We start from the raw sequence: 16,621 nt of genomic DNA, 5'->3' as shown, positions 1-16,621 counted from the left end.
GCAGGAATCCAAAGGTGTTTCTAGAGAAGGCTGTCAGCATAGCACTTAGGTCCATCCAAGGAATCCTGATGGGGGAAAGCTAACTCACACAATCGCAAGTCATGTGGGATGAGTGACAAAGAGCCTCCAGCAGAAGGGTGCTGGGTGGAAAATTCAGGACCTTGACTGACTCGACAGACGAGTCAGACTCTTTCAGTGATATGATCTAAAAGAGATGGGATCCAGGAATGAGTGAAGGGAGGGTGCAGGTTCACTTAACACAAGGAAGAAGACATGGGCTACTTAGTGGTTAGGTTTCCTGAACCCTCTGAAGCAAGTAAGCACTATGCCTCACTCATGTGGTCAGGTGCAAGGAAAGTGATGCTCCCCACCCTCTCTGTGGGAATATCTGCTAGTATTCATCAAGAAATTCAGTGGGCCTGGTCAGAATCTCAGAATGGGTAAGGTTGGAAGGGAGTACCAATGGAGTACCAGTTGGAGGGATCTCAACTCCTCTCCTCAAGCAGGGTCATCCCAGAGCACGTGGCACAGGGCTGCCTCCAAGTGGTTCTGGAATATCTGCACTGAGGGAGACTCCACAACCTCTCTGGGCAATCTGCTCCAGTGCTCAGACACCTGCACAGTAAAGTTCCTCCTTTGCTGTGTTCCAGTTTCTGCCTGTTGTCTCATGTCTTCTTGACAACACCAAGATGAGCCTGGCTCCCTCCTCTGACACCCAGCCTGCAGATACTTGTAGACATTGATAAGGTCCCCTCTCAGACATCTCTTCTCAAGGCTGAACAGGCCCAGCTCTCTCAGCCTTTCCTCATGAGGCGCTTCCTCACCTAATGATCTTCATTCCTCTTTGCTAGACCTGCTCCAGGAGCTCCATGTCCCTCTTGAACTGAAGAGCCCAGAATTGGACACTGCACTGCAGATGTGCCTCACCAGGGCTGAGTGGAACAGCAGGATCACCTCCCACGCCCTGCTGGCAGTGCTTTTCCTAAAGCACCTCAGGGCACCATTGGCTTCTTGGCCACCACTGCTGGCTTGTAGACAACTTTGTGTCCATCAGGATCCCCAGGTTCTTCTCTGAAGAGCTGCTTCCCAGCAGATCCACCCCCAGCCTGCCCTGCTGCATGGGGTTATTCCTCCCCAGGTGCAGAACACTTCATTTGTCTTTTGCTGAATTTCAGAAGGTTCCTCTCTGCCCATCTCTCCAACCTGTCCCTCTGAAGGGCTGCACAGCCCTCTGAGGTATTGGCCACTCCTCCCAGCTTGGTGTCATCAACAAACTTGAGGAAGCATCTACCCTTCATCTGAGTCACTGATGAGGAAGTTAACAAGGATGGGCCTGCTACTGAACCTTGTGGGACACCACTAGTGACAGGCCTTCAGCTAGACACTGTGCCACTGACTATAAGCCTCTGGGATTTGCTGTCCAGCCAGTTCTCAATCCGCCTTGCTGTCCACTCATCCAGTCCACACTTCCTAAGTTTGTCTGTGAGGATCTTGTGAGAGACAGTATTGAAAGCCTTGATGAAGTTGATGCAGACAATACCCACTGCTCTGCCCTCATCCATCCGGCAGTTGTCTTGTGGTAGAAGGCAATCATGTCAGTCAAGTATAGTTTACCTTTAATGAATTCAAGATGACTGTCCTGCTCACCTTCTTGTATGCCACATGCTTAGAGATAACCTCCAGAATGAGGTGCTCCATCACCTTGTTGGGATTGAGGTGAGGCTGACTGATTTCCTGCATCCTCCTTCCTGCCCTCTTTGAAGAGTGGGGTGACATTTTGCCTCAGGCCCCTCTCCTGATTGCCAGACCTTTCAAAGATGACCACTATGGTGTCCACCAGCTTCTCGGCACTTGTGGATGCATCCTGACAGGGACCATGGATTTGTGGGTATCCCATTTCCCTAGGTGATCTCTAACCCAACTCTCCCTGCCCAAGGGAGAATCTTCCTTCCAATATTCCTTTTCCCTGATCTCCTGGGTCAGACATTCCTGAGGGCTGGTCTTGTGCGTGAAGACCGATACAAAGGAAGCATTCAGTACATCTGCCTTTCTTGTGTCCTCTTGTCACCAGGGTCCCTGCTTTATTTAGTAGCAGGCTCACATCTTCCTCAGTTTTCCTTTTGTTTTTATACATCTGAAAAAGCCCTTCTTGCTGTCCTTGACATCTCCTTGGTCAGAATTCCAGATGGGCCTTACTCTGACAAAATTCCGGCATTTTTTCCAAGCATCCTGAATTCTAACTCCTATGTATCTCCCGCTTGTGTTTGACAGTTCCTTGTTGATCCACAGAGCTCTCCTTGATCCACAGAGTTCTCCTGCCCCCTTTGCTCTATTTCTTGCTCATGGGGATGCACCATTCTTGAGCCCAGAGGAAGTGGTGTTTGAATACTGACCAGCTCTCTTGGAATCCTCTTACTTGCAGTGTCTGTTCCCATGGGATTCTTCCAAGGAGGTCCCTGAAGAGGCTAAAGTTAGCTCAAAGCCACATTGAAGACAGGGTATCCGAGGATGAGAGCTCACCTTTCAGATGAATCCTAGGGAACATCACCAGGGAAGGGGTAGAAGAGGTGACTGCATGCCACAGGATCAGAAACGTATCCAATGAGGAGCCAGGACTCACTTCTGGTACATACCTGGCACTGCCTGCTGAAGTCCTTTGCCAAGAGGCTGACCCCAGCATGGGGAGCATGGAGTGCAGCAGCCACAGCAGAGACCTGCATGTCTCATCCCAGCTCAAAGGCTGACTGCATCCCTCAGTGCCTCATGGAGCACCTCATGCTCTCAAGTGGGTCTGTCCCAACTCTTGCCTCAAGGGAGGGGTTTTGTGCCACTCCTGTGGCTGACAGTAAAACCTGTGACTGTCCTCTTGTGCCCAACTTGTGCCTAAATCCTCCTCATTTGGGCACAACAGCCCAAATGCTGGGGACGGAGAGGGCAGAGCAATCACCAGCACCTTTCCAGACTGCCCAAGTAAGTAAGACTGCTAAAATGGACTTGTGAGAGGTAAGAAGCTGATGAACCAGTCTGCCTAAATATTCAATGGGAAGACCTTATTGTGAGTCCAGAGATATAATCCTAAAAGGATAGTCTTGGACAAATGTTCAAGAGGTCAGCACTCAGCAGCCACAGTCCTGAGCTGAATGCTGACAGAGGGACTGCCCAGATGCATCCTGCCATGGAATTCCATTCAGTCTGTGCTTGCACTGTTCTTGGGCACTAAACATTCACCTTAATGCATGGACACAGAGCTAGAGCTAGGACCTGATATTGCTTCCTGAGCAAGCACTGCCACGAGGTGTTCCTAGAGGAACTGAGCAGCTCCTCTTCATCTCCTCTGGGAACATCACAGTTCCCAGCAGGGCACACGGTGGAGAAAAGCAGGCTTGATACTCCCCAAAGAATGAAAAGGAGCCCACAGAGAAGAACTCAACAGATGGAGGCACCACATCTCATTTCAGCATCAAAGGTGTGGGGTCACCACTGCTGGACAGGCAGGTGGCCCAGCTAACACCAGAGGCCTTGGGCTGTGCTTCCCACACGGAGAAATTGCTGAGGCAAAGGATCCATGTCACATATCTTGCCAGAGATCTTGGAGGCTGTCAGACTGGCGGGGGAACAGAGCCTCTTGCTGGTGATACAATTCACCAGGGAACAGCATCTTGCACATGTGGGTGGCAGAGATTTTGATTTCACTGCAAGTGGAGTCGTGGCAGGCAGTGTGGGACCGGGATCACCACGTGTTCTGGACACGGGAGTCTAGCAGCACCTGCTGCTCCTCTGGGCAGTGACTGCTTGAGGCAGAGACCTCAGTCCTTCTGTGCTTCATGCCTGAAATCTCTCAGGGTATGTACTCTGCAGTCTTGTGGGTTCTTTAAGCAGCACCAAGGCTTAAGGATGTATGCACATCCTGGATTATACACAGGGGAAGCCAGAATTTGTCAGCCACTCACAGAACTCTCCACAGGAGAGAAAGAGCAGAAAACACTGAAAAGATGCCTACAGGAAAGGGGATTTGCATGAAACTAAAGAGCCTCCAGGCAGGATAGGAAGTGATCCCTGATCTACTGTGTGTGAGACATCATTACCTGAAGGTAGAATAGTAAAATATTTCCTCTGGCTTTAGCTCTTTTAGGTAGGAAAATAGAGAAGAGGGAAATAAATGGAAACAGCTGAACAAGGTGACACGGAGGTGAGGGCCATGGCAGGCATTGAGGCATGCACCTCGCATCTCCCCACACACCCACAGACAGCCAGGGCTTCTGCTGCTTCCCAGCACGCTGCTGCTCCTGTGAAACACTTCCCAACTTCCTGCAAGAAGTGAAGATGGCATTCAGGAGTCACAGCCCAGCCACAGCAGCTCGCAGGCTGAGGAACTGCCATTCCCCACCACCAGCATGCTCTACCTGAGTCCTGATTTCCTGTCTCCTGCTCAATTCTTCTGCCATCTGCAGAGACTCGCCTCCCTGCCAGCTCTAACCAGCCAGCTCAGCCCCTGCTGCAATGCCTACACATGCCTTAACACATCCTGCAGGCACGGGCAGAGCACCTCACCCTGCCCAAACACAGACACTGTGCTGGGGTGCATGGGTGCCACAGTGCTCCCAGCTCAAGCACCCAGCAGCATCAGCCACCCAGGCCATAGTTACAGAGAGAAACTCTTGCATCCCTCAGCCCCTGTTTTATCTTCCATACCTAACCTTTGAGATAATCCAAAAACTATACTGCTATGTGTTTTCTCTTCCCTTCAGTACTTTTAGTGGGAAGCATTTTTTCTCCAGAGCTTCACCTGCCTTGGTTGTGCAGGCTGTGTCCACTTTTCAGCAATCACACTGCCTCTCTGGATCACAGTGCCTCTTGCTCCCCCCTGACACCCTGCCAGGCCCCAGCCTCCCGTCACTATCACAGGAGGAGCAGGTGCTGCAGCCAGACAGGAAAATGCTGCCAGAGATGGAGGGACAGGAGATTCCCCCACTGCAGTTACACTGAGGTGGGATATGGGTCTGAGGGCAGGCAGGAAGGGATGCCCTGGTGTGGCAGAGGAGGCCAGGAAACAGGAAGAGGAAGGCTCAAAAGTCACAAGCCAGGATCAGTTTCATTTTCAATCCCTCAGCCTCTGCACTGACGATGCTCCAGGTTAAAAACAAGGCAGCCCATGCAGCACCAGTGCCTGCTGAGGGCCAGTGGCTCTCAGAGCAGGGATCTCACCACTGTCCCATCTGCCAGTCCCACCTGGCAGGCCCAAGGGATGGGACTGTCCCATGGGGAGACCCACTGATGTGGGCTTGGGGTCTGATGGGCGACAGCCCCGCCTCAAGCCACGCGTCGCCCGCGGCAGCACAGGGAGAGCCCAGACCCAGCGAAGCTGTAGAAAAGGAAATTGTCCCGTTTAATGAGCTCGCCCCCGTAACACAGACGTGAGCGCATGGCCGACGGGCGGCAAGCAAAGTGCACAGTGAGTGGGACTCAGCCCCCGCCCTGGAGAAGGCGTGGGAGGGCTCGGGGTGCCCGGCACGGCGTGGGCACCAGCCAGGTGCCCGGCCAGCAGCAAGGACAGGGAGAGCCCCGGGCTCGGTCCAGTTGGCACCAGTGTCAGGTCCAGTTTGCAGGGAGGTACGGCTCTCGTTCGGCTCCGTGTAGCGCAGGGAGGGTAGGGGCAGGTCAAGTGTACCAGGACGGAGGCCAGAGGAGGTGGGTCTGGGGGCGCCTGCGAACAGGTCCTGCAGAACGCCACCATGGCAGGTTTGGAGCCTCCCTGCCTGAACCACAGTTTAACCAAAGCAGGGAAAGGGAATAGAGAAGGGGCTGAAGGCAGGGCAGCCCGGGCAAGGGCCCTCAGGTCTATCTAGCTATTCCCATTTGCAAGGTATCCGGTGAGGGGGTGTGTGGGATCTGTCAAGCACCCCAAAACGGGAGTGAGCCTGGGTGACAGACGTTTACCAGCAGTTCCACGTCCCTGACAGTCTCTCCCAGGTGTGACTCAGGCAACCCCATGCCAGGAAGGGGGTCCGAGGGAACCGGGCCTCCCCTCATTATCTGATGGAAGCATCGCTGGGGGGATCACGGTCAGATTCCTCGCTCTCCTCGTTCGGGGCTGACTCGCTGTTGGAGGTTGGGGTGAAGGCAGGAGACTTTCTGCAGAGAACAGTAAAGGGCAGCAGTCATAGCATCGCCCAGGGGGAGGGAAAGGACCCAGTTTGGTGTGGGCAGGGGTCACTACAGCAAGGAGAAGCTGAAGTGCCCCTTTGGGCATGTGTGGGTCTGCAGGAATCCCTGGGTGCTGGGAAGGTGTTCCAGAGGACACCAATGAAGAGCATGAAGCAGAACTGGGGGAGACGCTGGAGGGGCCTGCTCAGAGCAGGACCCTGACAAGATAAAGTCTACCACAGGGCTCCCCAGCCTGGAGCCATCCTGACTCCACAGGCCTTTGGGGACTTACTCAAAGTCCCTACACAATGGCAACTCCTCTCTCCATTGAGGTGGGGGTCTGGCTTCATGCGTCAAAAGTGACTCCTGTGTGTCTCCTGCCTTCTGCAGAGGTGGCACCATGGCCTGTGTGGAGGCCAGCCAGGAGTCCAACAGCCCCCAGGGACTGCCCTCTCTCCCTGCCACACAAGGGCAGGGCAGGAGGCTACCCAGTCCTTCGGCTCCCTGTCACCACCAGCCTGGCTTCAGAGCCAGAGCACGGGTGTCCTGGCCCTCCTGCTGAAGCTCACCTGTCCCCAGACTGGGTGATGAGCCGCCGGCAAGTCTCCATCTGCACATCCAAGCCTCGCTTCATGCTGCACATTTCCATGTACTCGTGGAGGTGCCGGTTCATGTCATTCTTGGCTGTGGCCAGTTCCAGCTGCTCAAAGGAAACGGGGCAGAGATGATCCCAGGGCATGTGGTGCAGGGCAGTGGGCATGGCCAGAGCGAGGGCTGTCTCCCACATTACCAGTGACGTGCTCCAGCATTGTGTCTCCCCCCGCCAGGGACCCACTCCCCCATTTGACACCCTTCTGTGCCATGCCCTCCCCGCTTCCTCCTTCTCCCACCTCTATTTGGTCGATGGTTTCCTGGTACTCCTTCTCACGGCTCTTGAACAGTGACTCCGTGTCCTTGATCACCTTCTCCAGGCTGTCATCCTGCTGCTGAGGAGAGCAGACAGCAGGTTTAGAGGCAGGGAAGCGTCCAACATGAGGAACCAAAGGCAAGAGAGAGAGACAAATCAGAGAAAGAACTGGCAGCACTGGGAAAAGAGGAAGAAATATATACTGTGTAGTGCAAATAAGACAGGAGTCAGTCCTGCCAACGTGGACTTGAGAGACTCAAGACTCGCCACACTGGGCAGAGACCACATCAGGCGAACAAGCCCAGCATTGCACTGAAGATTTGGAGAGCACAGACCATTCCCAAGCATGACAGATCCCCAGGGGACTGCCGAGGGCCAAAGATTTGGGGTGACAAGGGCTTTGGCCAGACACCAAGGGCTCTGTTTGGGCATTTTTACTGCCCAGTGTGTAGGTGGGCTGGAGAACATAAGCAAGGATGACCAGAGACCAGTCCAGCCAGAGGAAGTCTCCTCTTCTGGATGGGCTGTGGCTCTCCCCATGTGTGTGCACCCTGCCCTCAGCACACCCCTCAGGCTACAGGTCCCTGCCCTGTCTCTAAAAGGGAGACCTCGACAGGGATGCTTTAATGTATTCATGCAGAAAGGCAGGAAAGCACCTGGTACAGGCCTGCAAAGGGAAAAGGGCTGAAATCTGGTCTTTGAAGAGAGCATCTTCCCAAGCTCAGGCAGGACCGAGTGTCCCAACCCAACAAGACCTCAGGGCCCTGACACCACCGTTACCTCCCCCTGCACCTCTGCGGCTGCAATGGCGTATCCGGAGAAGTCCTCCCAGAGGAGCAGCGTTTCTTCTGTCTCCTCCCACGTGAGGCTGTCACAGTCATCCTCAAAGTCGTATTCCCTCCTGGGCACAAGGGAACGGCACGTCAGCACCCAGCAGGAGAGCCGCAGGAGAGCCGCAGCAGGCAGGGGGCTGCATCGGTGCCAAAGCCTTGCACCTGCTCACGGGCAGGGCTGCAGCCCTTGGGGGTCTGGCCAGGGTGAACTCAGGTGTGCCCAAACCCAACAGTTGATGGGGAAGGGGCTGGCTTTATGGTCAGGACCCCAACAAGTTCGGGCACAGATTCACAAAAGGCAGGGAGAGAGGCAAGAGGAGGGGAGCTGGAGCTCCCATTCTCAGCATAGGTGGGCTCAGGTCTCCCAGGGGGTCAGTCCCACTGTGCCACAGAGCACAGGGTGAACATTCTCCACAGCAGCATCTCTCATCTTGCCCTCACCAGGGAAGGGAAGCCACAGACCGCCCTTGCCCTCCCCATCCCAGGACCAGCAGGGAGCCTGGCGCTGGAGCCTGGCTCGACACCACGGGCAGAGGTGCACAGCAGCCGCACTCACAGCTGGTTCAGCATCCTCTGCATTTCCTCATTGATACTCATGGCCGTGGTCTCGTCCTCCTCCTCCTCGTCAGGTTTCCGGGAGGCATCGCTCTCTGACAGCGAGGTGTCCTCGTCGCTGACCTGCTTGCGCTCCCGCTTCCGCCCCACCGAGGCTGGGACCTTAACGGGAGACAAGTGCAGAGACTACAGAAACGAGGCCGGGTCCGAGGTCAGGAGCAGGTAGTTGGGAGGAGATGGAGGGGAAAGGAATGGCGGAGGGACAGAAAGGCAGGGAAAGAGAGAAAGACAGAAAGAAAGGAAGGAAGAAAAGAGAGAGAGAGAGAGAGAGAAAGATGGGCTCATTATGATCAGGTTAAAGATGGGTGCAATGGATAAAACATGGTTTTAGCATTTTCTAAAATTAAAACTAAGCAACTAAAGATGGAAGCTATGAATCTGATGAGAAAAAACAATGTGGTTTTACTGTAGAAAAACTCAAATCACCCACCACCCCAGTCCAGAGACAGGGAAACAAAGTGACAGAAACAGGAAAAAAGAGACAGTCTGAAAAGGTGAAATATGTCAATATTTATAGTCCGACCTTTTTTATAGAAAGTTTAAAATTTGTAAAATTTCTCAACTGAATGGAACTAACCAGTTGCTTCTGTAGGGACAAAGAGCGAGACAGAAAGGCAGAAAGAGAAAACAGAACATCCAGAAAGAGAAAAGAGACAGGGACAGAGAAGAGAGACAGAGAGAAGATGACGGAGAGGGGAAGGGAAAGGAGAGAGATGGAGTTAGAGACAGACGCTCAAGCAACTTGTCTCCCTCCTGCAGCTGTTCCCCTAGCACTGTGGGGTCCCCGGGCCCAACACAACAGGTCAGCAAGAGGTTGAGGGGACTCTTGATGTCCAAAGCAACATCTGGAGCTTTCCACCTCCTCTAGGTGCCCTTTTGCCTGGTCCTCCCAAGAGACAGAAAGCAGGGGACCGCAAGGAGCAAGGCCGAGGGTGACCAAGCGTCTCCCCTAGCAGGGGGCTGGTGTTGTCTCTTCTACCTCCTTTGGGATCTCTCCTCCCCAGAGCTGGTGGCTGAGTCTGGAGCAGCAGCGGACGCTTCTCACCTGAAACATCTTGATCATGTCCTCGCAGTTGCGCTGCTGTGCCACATCACACAGCTTGGCAGTGATGTCGATGCGACGGCAGATGTCCATGTCCACCTTCATGGCCTTCTCCTGGATCTTGGTGTCCAGCTCCGTGATGTTCTGAACCCACGGCACCACAAGAAGGGGACAAAGGAGGAATATTAGGCAAGATAGATGGCAATGGGTGCCCCCACTTTCCCCCTCATGCAGGACTGCTCCTACATCCCTGCCTTGCTCACTGTGCCCCAGACCAACCCTGCCAGTGCTGGATGGGCCCCACCAAGGAACTGCTTTTCTACAGAGCCGCACCACTCGAGTAGGACACTGCTGTGGGGTTGGAGAGGGATTAGGGACTCACATTGCTCATCAGTCCCTTGAAGACAACAAGCTCTGCCTTGAGCTGCTCCACCTTCATGGCCAGTTCCTCCTGACAAGCTTCAGCCTCCTGGGCTTCCTGTGCCAGGGGGAGAGATTAGCACCAGTGTGGGGCAGCTGGGGTGCCGGGGAAAGGGGAGACAGCACTGCTCACCTCCTGCAGCTCAGCCACCCGGTCCTGGAGCTGGACACGCACCGTGTACTCCTCTTCCCATCTAGGGAGACAAACACCGCTCAGATCCCACCAGCCTCGCCTCGCTGGCTGCCAAAGGGAGAGGATACAGCGGCAGCTGCTCTCCCCAAAGCTATCCGAGAGGGGGGGATGGCAGCACCGGGGTGGGAAGGAGAACGTGCCCAGGAATGCATGGCCTCTTGTTTCCAGGCGATGGCAGCTGCCAAGCCCATCGGGCCCCCCGGCCACAAACCCTCTCCCACCATGGCCGCCCGCCCTGCGATGGGGGGAGCTGGGGACACCGACCGCAGGCTCTGCACGGCAGCTGTGCCGCACGCCCTGCCACACCGGAGCTGGCCCGTCACAGCCCTCCGGCCTCTCCATCCGCCCCTGAGCCCCACAGCCCTGGCTCACAGCAGCTCCAACACTCAACAACAGGTTTGCAGGTGGATTGCAGAGTTGCCCCCATGTGCATTGTTTTTGTGACCACATTTGTGTGTCTGCAGTGTTGCAGCTCAGGAGCACAAGCCCTGATCTTGACACCAAACCTCCTCCACTCGTGTGAGTGACCACGATGTGCATGGAGGGCTGCTCCATTGCCCATCCCAATGCAGGGGGCTGTCCTGTGCCAGGCCACGCTGCCTGGGCACTCCTTGGCTCTACTGCTGCCTAACAGGCTGGATTAAAGAACGCTGTTTCATCCCACAAGGAAGCAGGATGGATTGTGCCACTTTATGCCGGGCTGTCCGGTGGGTATTCAGCTCTGCAGCTTTGCAAAAATCCGAGCTGCAAGGCGCCCCAGCTTTGCAGTGCAAAGACACATCCCCTAGCAATTATTATATTATATTTCACTGCATGAGATCAACCTCTTGGGTCATGCTGCAGTGTTGGCCCAGCCCACGGTCTGTTGGGAGGCCATCAAGCCGTACTGCTCTTGGCTAAATGACGATCCCATAGAGCAGGGGGGTTGGCATGTGCTGTGGTGCGGCATGGGGCAGGGCTGCTGCATTCTTATCCAGCTCCTGGCTCTTCTGGGAGAGCCAGATTTTTCTGAGAAAGAGAGATCACTCTGGGACAGCAACCAGAGCTGGGCCCTTCCTGGTGCTGTGAGGTCTGGTTTCTATTTAATGCCTGCAGGCACCAACACAGACACTGCAACTCTGCACAAAGATGTGAAAAATCTCTCCTCTCACTTAGGCACACCAAGTCTGAACAATAAATCCTAAGGTCTAGAAGGCCAGAAAGCATATGAAAAGCCCTTACATTTGTTATCTTGGGGTATCTGGACAATCTGACGATGTGGGAGAGCCCTGGCTTGTGAATTTCTAAGCTCTTAAAGCTAGCAACGCTTCTCCTTACTCAAACAAGGACAAAAGTGTGCACTCCTCATGTTAGTGTTGGATCCATACCACAGCTCCAGAAGGGGAATCAAAGAGTGTTCCCATTGCCTTGGGGAAAGAGACATGAAGGGAAAAGAAAGGAGAAAGTTAAAAGGTAGAATTGCCCTTATATGGGAACTGCTCAAACAAAGCCTCCCTCCCCAGGGACAAAAACGCCTTCCACCATAAGAAAAAAAACTTCAGCATCTTTCTCGGTGTGGCACTGCCTCTTTTTTGGTCCCCGCCTCCCTCTGGGTCTCTATATAGCCCAGACTCACTGGGGACATAAAGCATAGCTGCAAATCCTGGTAAGAGTTCATCGCACACCAACGCTTTGGAAGACGAGCGCAGGTCACATACACGGGAGAAAACAGCGACTCGCCCCACCAGGGACAAACCCGTGCACCCATCCCCTTGTGAACCTCGCTCCCACTCACCTCCTGCCTGGCTCCTTCTCCCCTGCTCCCTCCTGCAATGCACCACTCCTAATAATAACCTGCCTGCAGCACTGCGCCCGCAGCCCGCAGCCCCGCTGCCAGCTGGAGCCGAGGCTGCCCCACACAGCCCCACGGCCACCGGTGTGTGCCAAGGGGAGGGGGCAGGTCCTCCCTGCACTGCTGCAAAGCAACAGCCTGCCCAAAGGCAGACAGCGAGGGCAGGAGGGTCCCAGCTGCATGCAGACCTGACCATCCCCTTGCCAGCTACGGGACAGCTCTTCCAAAGCCAGGGATGTGAAAAGATGCACTGCTGTCCCTGCCAGGTGCGTCCCTTCAACAAGTTCACTTAGAAAAGTCAACAATTCCCCCATCTTTAAAAATCCTGCTCACTGCAAGAGGCAGTGGGGTGCCTTACCCCATCCTGCAGGGTCAGTGCACACCAGGGTTTTGGGCTGCTCGGGGCCTGAAGCTCCACTTATCCCCCCCCTTGCCACGTCTAAACCATGTTAGAGCTCACCTTAATGGGGATGGCCCTGCAGCCTGGCACAGCTCCTCAGAGGGCAATTACAACAACAAAAGACCTTCTTGAAGCATTTTAATAAGCAAGGGGGCTTGTAAGAACGATGGAGAGACTTTGTACCAGAACTTTTGCCTGCAGTGACAAGAGGCGAAGGTTTAAAACTGAAAGAAGGTAGGTTTAGGTTGGACAATTTAGATTGGAATAAATTTTTATGATGGCGGTAAGACGCTGGAGCAGAGAAGTTGTGGATGGCTTGTCACTGGAAATGTTCAAGGTCAGCACTTTGAGCAATCTGATCTATTGAAACCTCACAGCAGGGAGATTGGACTAGGTAACCCCTAAAGGTCTTCTCCAACCCAAACCATTCTGTGACTCTAACACACCATGTTAGACGTGTGTTACTCACTCCACACCTCCAGTCTGTCCTTGCAACATCCAAGATAAGAACTACTTGTGAATGCAAGTAGTAGGTGTAGCAGACAGCACAAACCCGATAAGACTCCCAGATCCCCAGCACTTAGCAGATCTAATGCATGATACAGGCACCCTTTTCCCCCATTCAGACCACCTAATATCAGCCTGTTCCTCCCAAATGATGCTCCTGTGAGCCTCTCTCCTGCTGCAGCAACTATTTTCATCCCTCCTTATTGCCCCCACAGCCCTCCTGGATCCCTGACTTGAATTTCAGGCCCTGTGTACCCAGAGAGAAGCTCCTGCTGCTGTGGGGCACACAGCAGCAATGCTGTCCCAAAAAAAGCATAAGGTCCAGCACCCAAGCCATGGGTAAGAGAACTGGGAAGTCCTGTTTTAATATGGCCTCTTCCATCTGTCTGCAGGCAGGTGGCAAAGGCATGACACCAGCTGCACTGTCCCCATGGCAGATCACAGCCCACTGTGGCAGGGAACTCTCAGCTCCCAAGGGATGTTGGTGTCAGCCCCCAGCACGGAGAAGGGTGTGGAAATGGGATCCTTCTGTCCCATTCCCCTGTTTGGGACCTGGCTTTACCCGTCAGAAAGTTCCCAGTGCTGGATAGGGTCTGGGGGTGGGGTCTGCTTTCCCCCAGCTCCTGGTAACACACTCCAAAAATAGATCCCACCAATAACATCGGCTCATAGCAGCTTGTGGTGCCCCCCATCTCACCCTCCGCAGTCCCTCCGTCACCCCCACCTTCCCCAAAGCTAAATTGCCACAGCAGGACAACCCAGAAAAACTCTCAATTTTCCCAAAGTTTCAGCAGCACCAACAAACCAAACTTGGTCCTCTCTAGCTGACCCACTTTGAGGCTCAAGCTTTCCTGGCCAAAAAAACTGGCTCCAGCTTCCCACTCTCTGATCTGAAAATGCAATGCAAGGAGTGCCGCTCCCCTCTGGAGAAGGAGCCTGACCACTGGCTTAAAAATAAAAGGCCTGAGGTACATGCAGCAGTTAGTGGGAAAGAAGAGATGCCAACTCTTCCTTTCCACATGCCTTGCTCAGTGCCTTTCGAGCATCTGACGGGCAAGTTTGCTCAGTCTAAGCCTTATAAAGCCAAAAACATAAGGTGCCATCTTGGACCCCAGCCTTGATCTTGGCACTGGCCCGTGGCTGTGCAGAACCGGTCAGTGGCACAGCCGGCGTGGGGAGCCGGCTGTGGAATCACAAACTTTCCGACTGCTTCTAAAGCACCATAACGTGACATCTGAAAAAACCCCAGACCAGTCTCTGGGCTGGTGTCAGTCACCAGTGACGCTCCGGCCCGGCGCTCTGACCCCGCCACGCCAGCCCAGCCTGATCTCATCCTACGTGCGGATCCGGGAGCAGCCTCGGGAACCGGCCCGACACAAAAAGCACTGCTGGCAAGAGGCGAGAGCAGCGGCCACCCTGCACGGGAAAGAAGAACCGGCCAAGAGATTAACTTTGCATTCTGCTTCACTCTTCTGCAAGGCACATGCCAAGCCACAGCTATTTTGGGTCGGGAGGAAAGCCCGAGGAGTGGGGTGTCCTGCCTCGGCTCCCTGCTGCCGAGGGGCCAGCTGGAGAGCACTGGCGAGGGAAAGGGCCTAGGAGAGGCCAGCCACCCTGCTGAAGGGCTCCTAGACACCTTCCAACACATCCAGAGAACTCTTCCCAGCAGCCTTCTCCAATCCAAACCTCTCGCTGCTGCATGTCCACCTTTCTCACCTACTTTCAGGAAGGAGGCTGCTCCTCCTTCCTGAGCATTTCCAGATCCCCCCGGCTTTAAAACACAGCTCCTGGAGCCATTCCTGGAGTTATTCCTTCCTTGCTCGGAAAAGCATTTCTAGCCCCTTACAGTAGGTTGGTAAGATGGAAAAAGACTCAGGGAACATCCCGAGAGGGTTCACACACCAGGTGGCAAGGGAGGAGACCCAGGCACAAACAAATGCTTTCAGGGGTCCACATTTTTCCTCACGCTGCCTGCAGCCCCTGCTCCCGCGAAGTCTGGCCAAGACTGGCGCCTTCCCTCCCTGCATCTCCTGCACAGAGAGCCCTGCAGCCTCCTCGGGATAGCTCGGGTCCCCCGGGGGATGCCGCTGGTTCCCCCGGCTCCCGCCGCCCCTCCTCACCTGCGCTTGTACTCGTCGCGCTCCCTCTTCACCTTGGCCAGCACGTTGTAGAGGGCTCGGATCTCGGGGGTGATGGTGTCGATCTGCACACCCACCCCGTCGGGGTGGACCCAGGAGACGCCCGGTCCCTGCACCAGGGTGGTCTCGGGCCCCGGGCCGAGCCGCCGGGCTTGCGAGAAGGACCAGATGGTGCCGGGCATGAAGCGGGAGCCGGAGGAGAAGGCGGAGGGCTGGCCGGGACCCCCGGGGCGGGAGCCGGGGGACCCCAGCGCCCGGGCCGACCCCAGCCCCAGCCCCAGCCCCGGCCCCAGCCCCAGGGTGCGGATGGGACCCACGAAGCCGGTCTGCACCGCCTGGTCCCGGCGCGGGGGTCCGCGGCCGCGGCCGCCCGCCCCCTCCTCCAGCGCCTGCTGCAGCTGCTTCTCCAGCTGCCGGTTGCGCCGCTCCAGCTCGTGGACCTTGGCCAGGAAGCAGCGGAACCGCAGGTTCAGCGTCTTGAGGACGCTGATGTTGGAGCCCAGGTCGTTGCGGAGGGCCATGGCGGCGGGCGGCGCGGGGAAGGGGCCGGCGGGCGGCTCCCCGGACAGGGGCTCGGCGGAGGGCGGCGGCGGCAGCTCGGGGCCCGCCAGCCCCTGCTGCTCCTGCGGCAGGAGGAAGAGGTTGGGGCCGAAGAGCGGGTTCATGGCGGCGGCGGGACGGGGCGGGGAGCGCCGGGCGGGGGGATGCGCCCGGCCGGCCCCGGCGGCGGGGGCGCGGCTTCCGCTGCGGCGGGGATGCGGCGGCGGCAGCTCCGAGAGCCGCCCCCAGCTCCCCCCGCTCCCCGCCGCCGGCCCCGGGCGGAGCGAGCACAAGAGGGGCCACGGCAGAACCTCCCTTTCCTCTGCCGGCCCCCGTCTCTCCCCACGCCGAGGGGCGGCTCGGCCTTCCCGCAGGGTTTCGGGGCGCCCGGGGGCGAAGGGACGCGACCCGGGTCCAGCAGGATTCCCGGAGGGAAGTCCCTCTCCGGCACCGCTAGCTGAAGCCCCGCCCGGTACCGATTTCCGTAACCACCCCAGCCGAGACATGGTGTCCCTCTGCCTCCTTTTTAATACTTTATTCTTTTCTGCATAGAATTTAGTGCTTTCCCAGGGCTGCCGCCCTTAAAGAGAGCATAACTTTGGCTCTGCACCCCAAACCCTCTCGTTATCCTCGCCCACGGCGAGCTGCCGCTGGACAATGGCGAGCCAGCGCGCAGAGGCGGCTGTGTGGAGGCAGCCTCTCACATATCATGCTGGGCTTGCAACTGGCTTCCTCCTTCCTTCCTTGTTCACAAAGCAGCCTCGGGTCTTGTTTCATGTCCCTTATTTTAGCCTACTTTAGGTCATTCCCTCTTGGCTCCCTGACCCGACCCCAGGTGAATTTTGCCCAAAGCGCTGTCGTCGCCCCTCACCCAATCATCCGCTGGGAGGGGACTGCGCACAAATCGATCGCCACATAAATATTTTATGGATGTGGACACCTGTGTTCCCTCGCTGTCTGTGTGCTCCTGGCCCGTTCCCCCAGGACTTCCACTGAGGAGCTGAGCCGAGTGTGGCACTTGCGCAAAGCGGCCTCTGATGTCTTGGCTGAG

The 16,621-nt window shown here is 56.0% G+C and overlaps 1 protein-coding gene across 8 annotated transcripts; it reads right to left on the bottom strand.

Moving 5' to 3' along the window:
• Positions 1-5,363: 5,363 nt before the first annotated feature.
• Positions 5,364-16,077, bottom strand: IFFO1 (intermediate filament family orphan 1). Of its 8 annotated transcripts, none has more exons than XM_058862074.1 (9): positions 15,013-16,061; positions 10,095-10,155; positions 9,924-10,019; positions 9,536-9,685; positions 8,441-8,625; positions 7,844-7,952; positions 7,035-7,130; positions 6,714-6,844; positions 5,364-6,132 (listed from the first exon to the last, which is right to left on the bottom strand). In XM_058862074.1, the coding sequence occupies exons 1-9, from the start codon at positions 15,693-15,695 to the stop codon at positions 6,030-6,032; spliced, it is 1,614 nt and encodes a 537-aa protein (XP_058718057.1). In that variant the 5' UTR covers positions 15,696-16,061; the 3' UTR covers positions 5,364-6,029. The 8 variants fall into 8 exon arrangements, with proteins under 8 accessions (XP_058718057.1, XP_058718066.1, XP_058718041.1 ...); XM_058862083.1 differs by having other exon boundaries at positions 7,035-7,127; XM_058862058.1 differs by having other exon boundaries at positions 7,035-7,127; positions 7,832-7,952; positions 15,013-16,059.
• Positions 16,078-16,621: the final 544 nt, after the last annotated feature.

Source organism: Poecile atricapillus, chromosome 1 (assembly GCF_030490865.1).
Source record: "Poecile atricapillus isolate bPoeAtr1 chromosome 1, bPoeAtr1.hap1, whole genome shotgun sequence".
Classification (NCBI taxonomy): Eukaryota; Metazoa; Chordata; class Aves; order Passeriformes; family Paridae; genus Poecile; species Poecile atricapillus.
The sequence above is the reverse complement of the archived record's forward strand: the minus strand, read 5'-3'. Positions and strand labels throughout refer to the sequence as shown.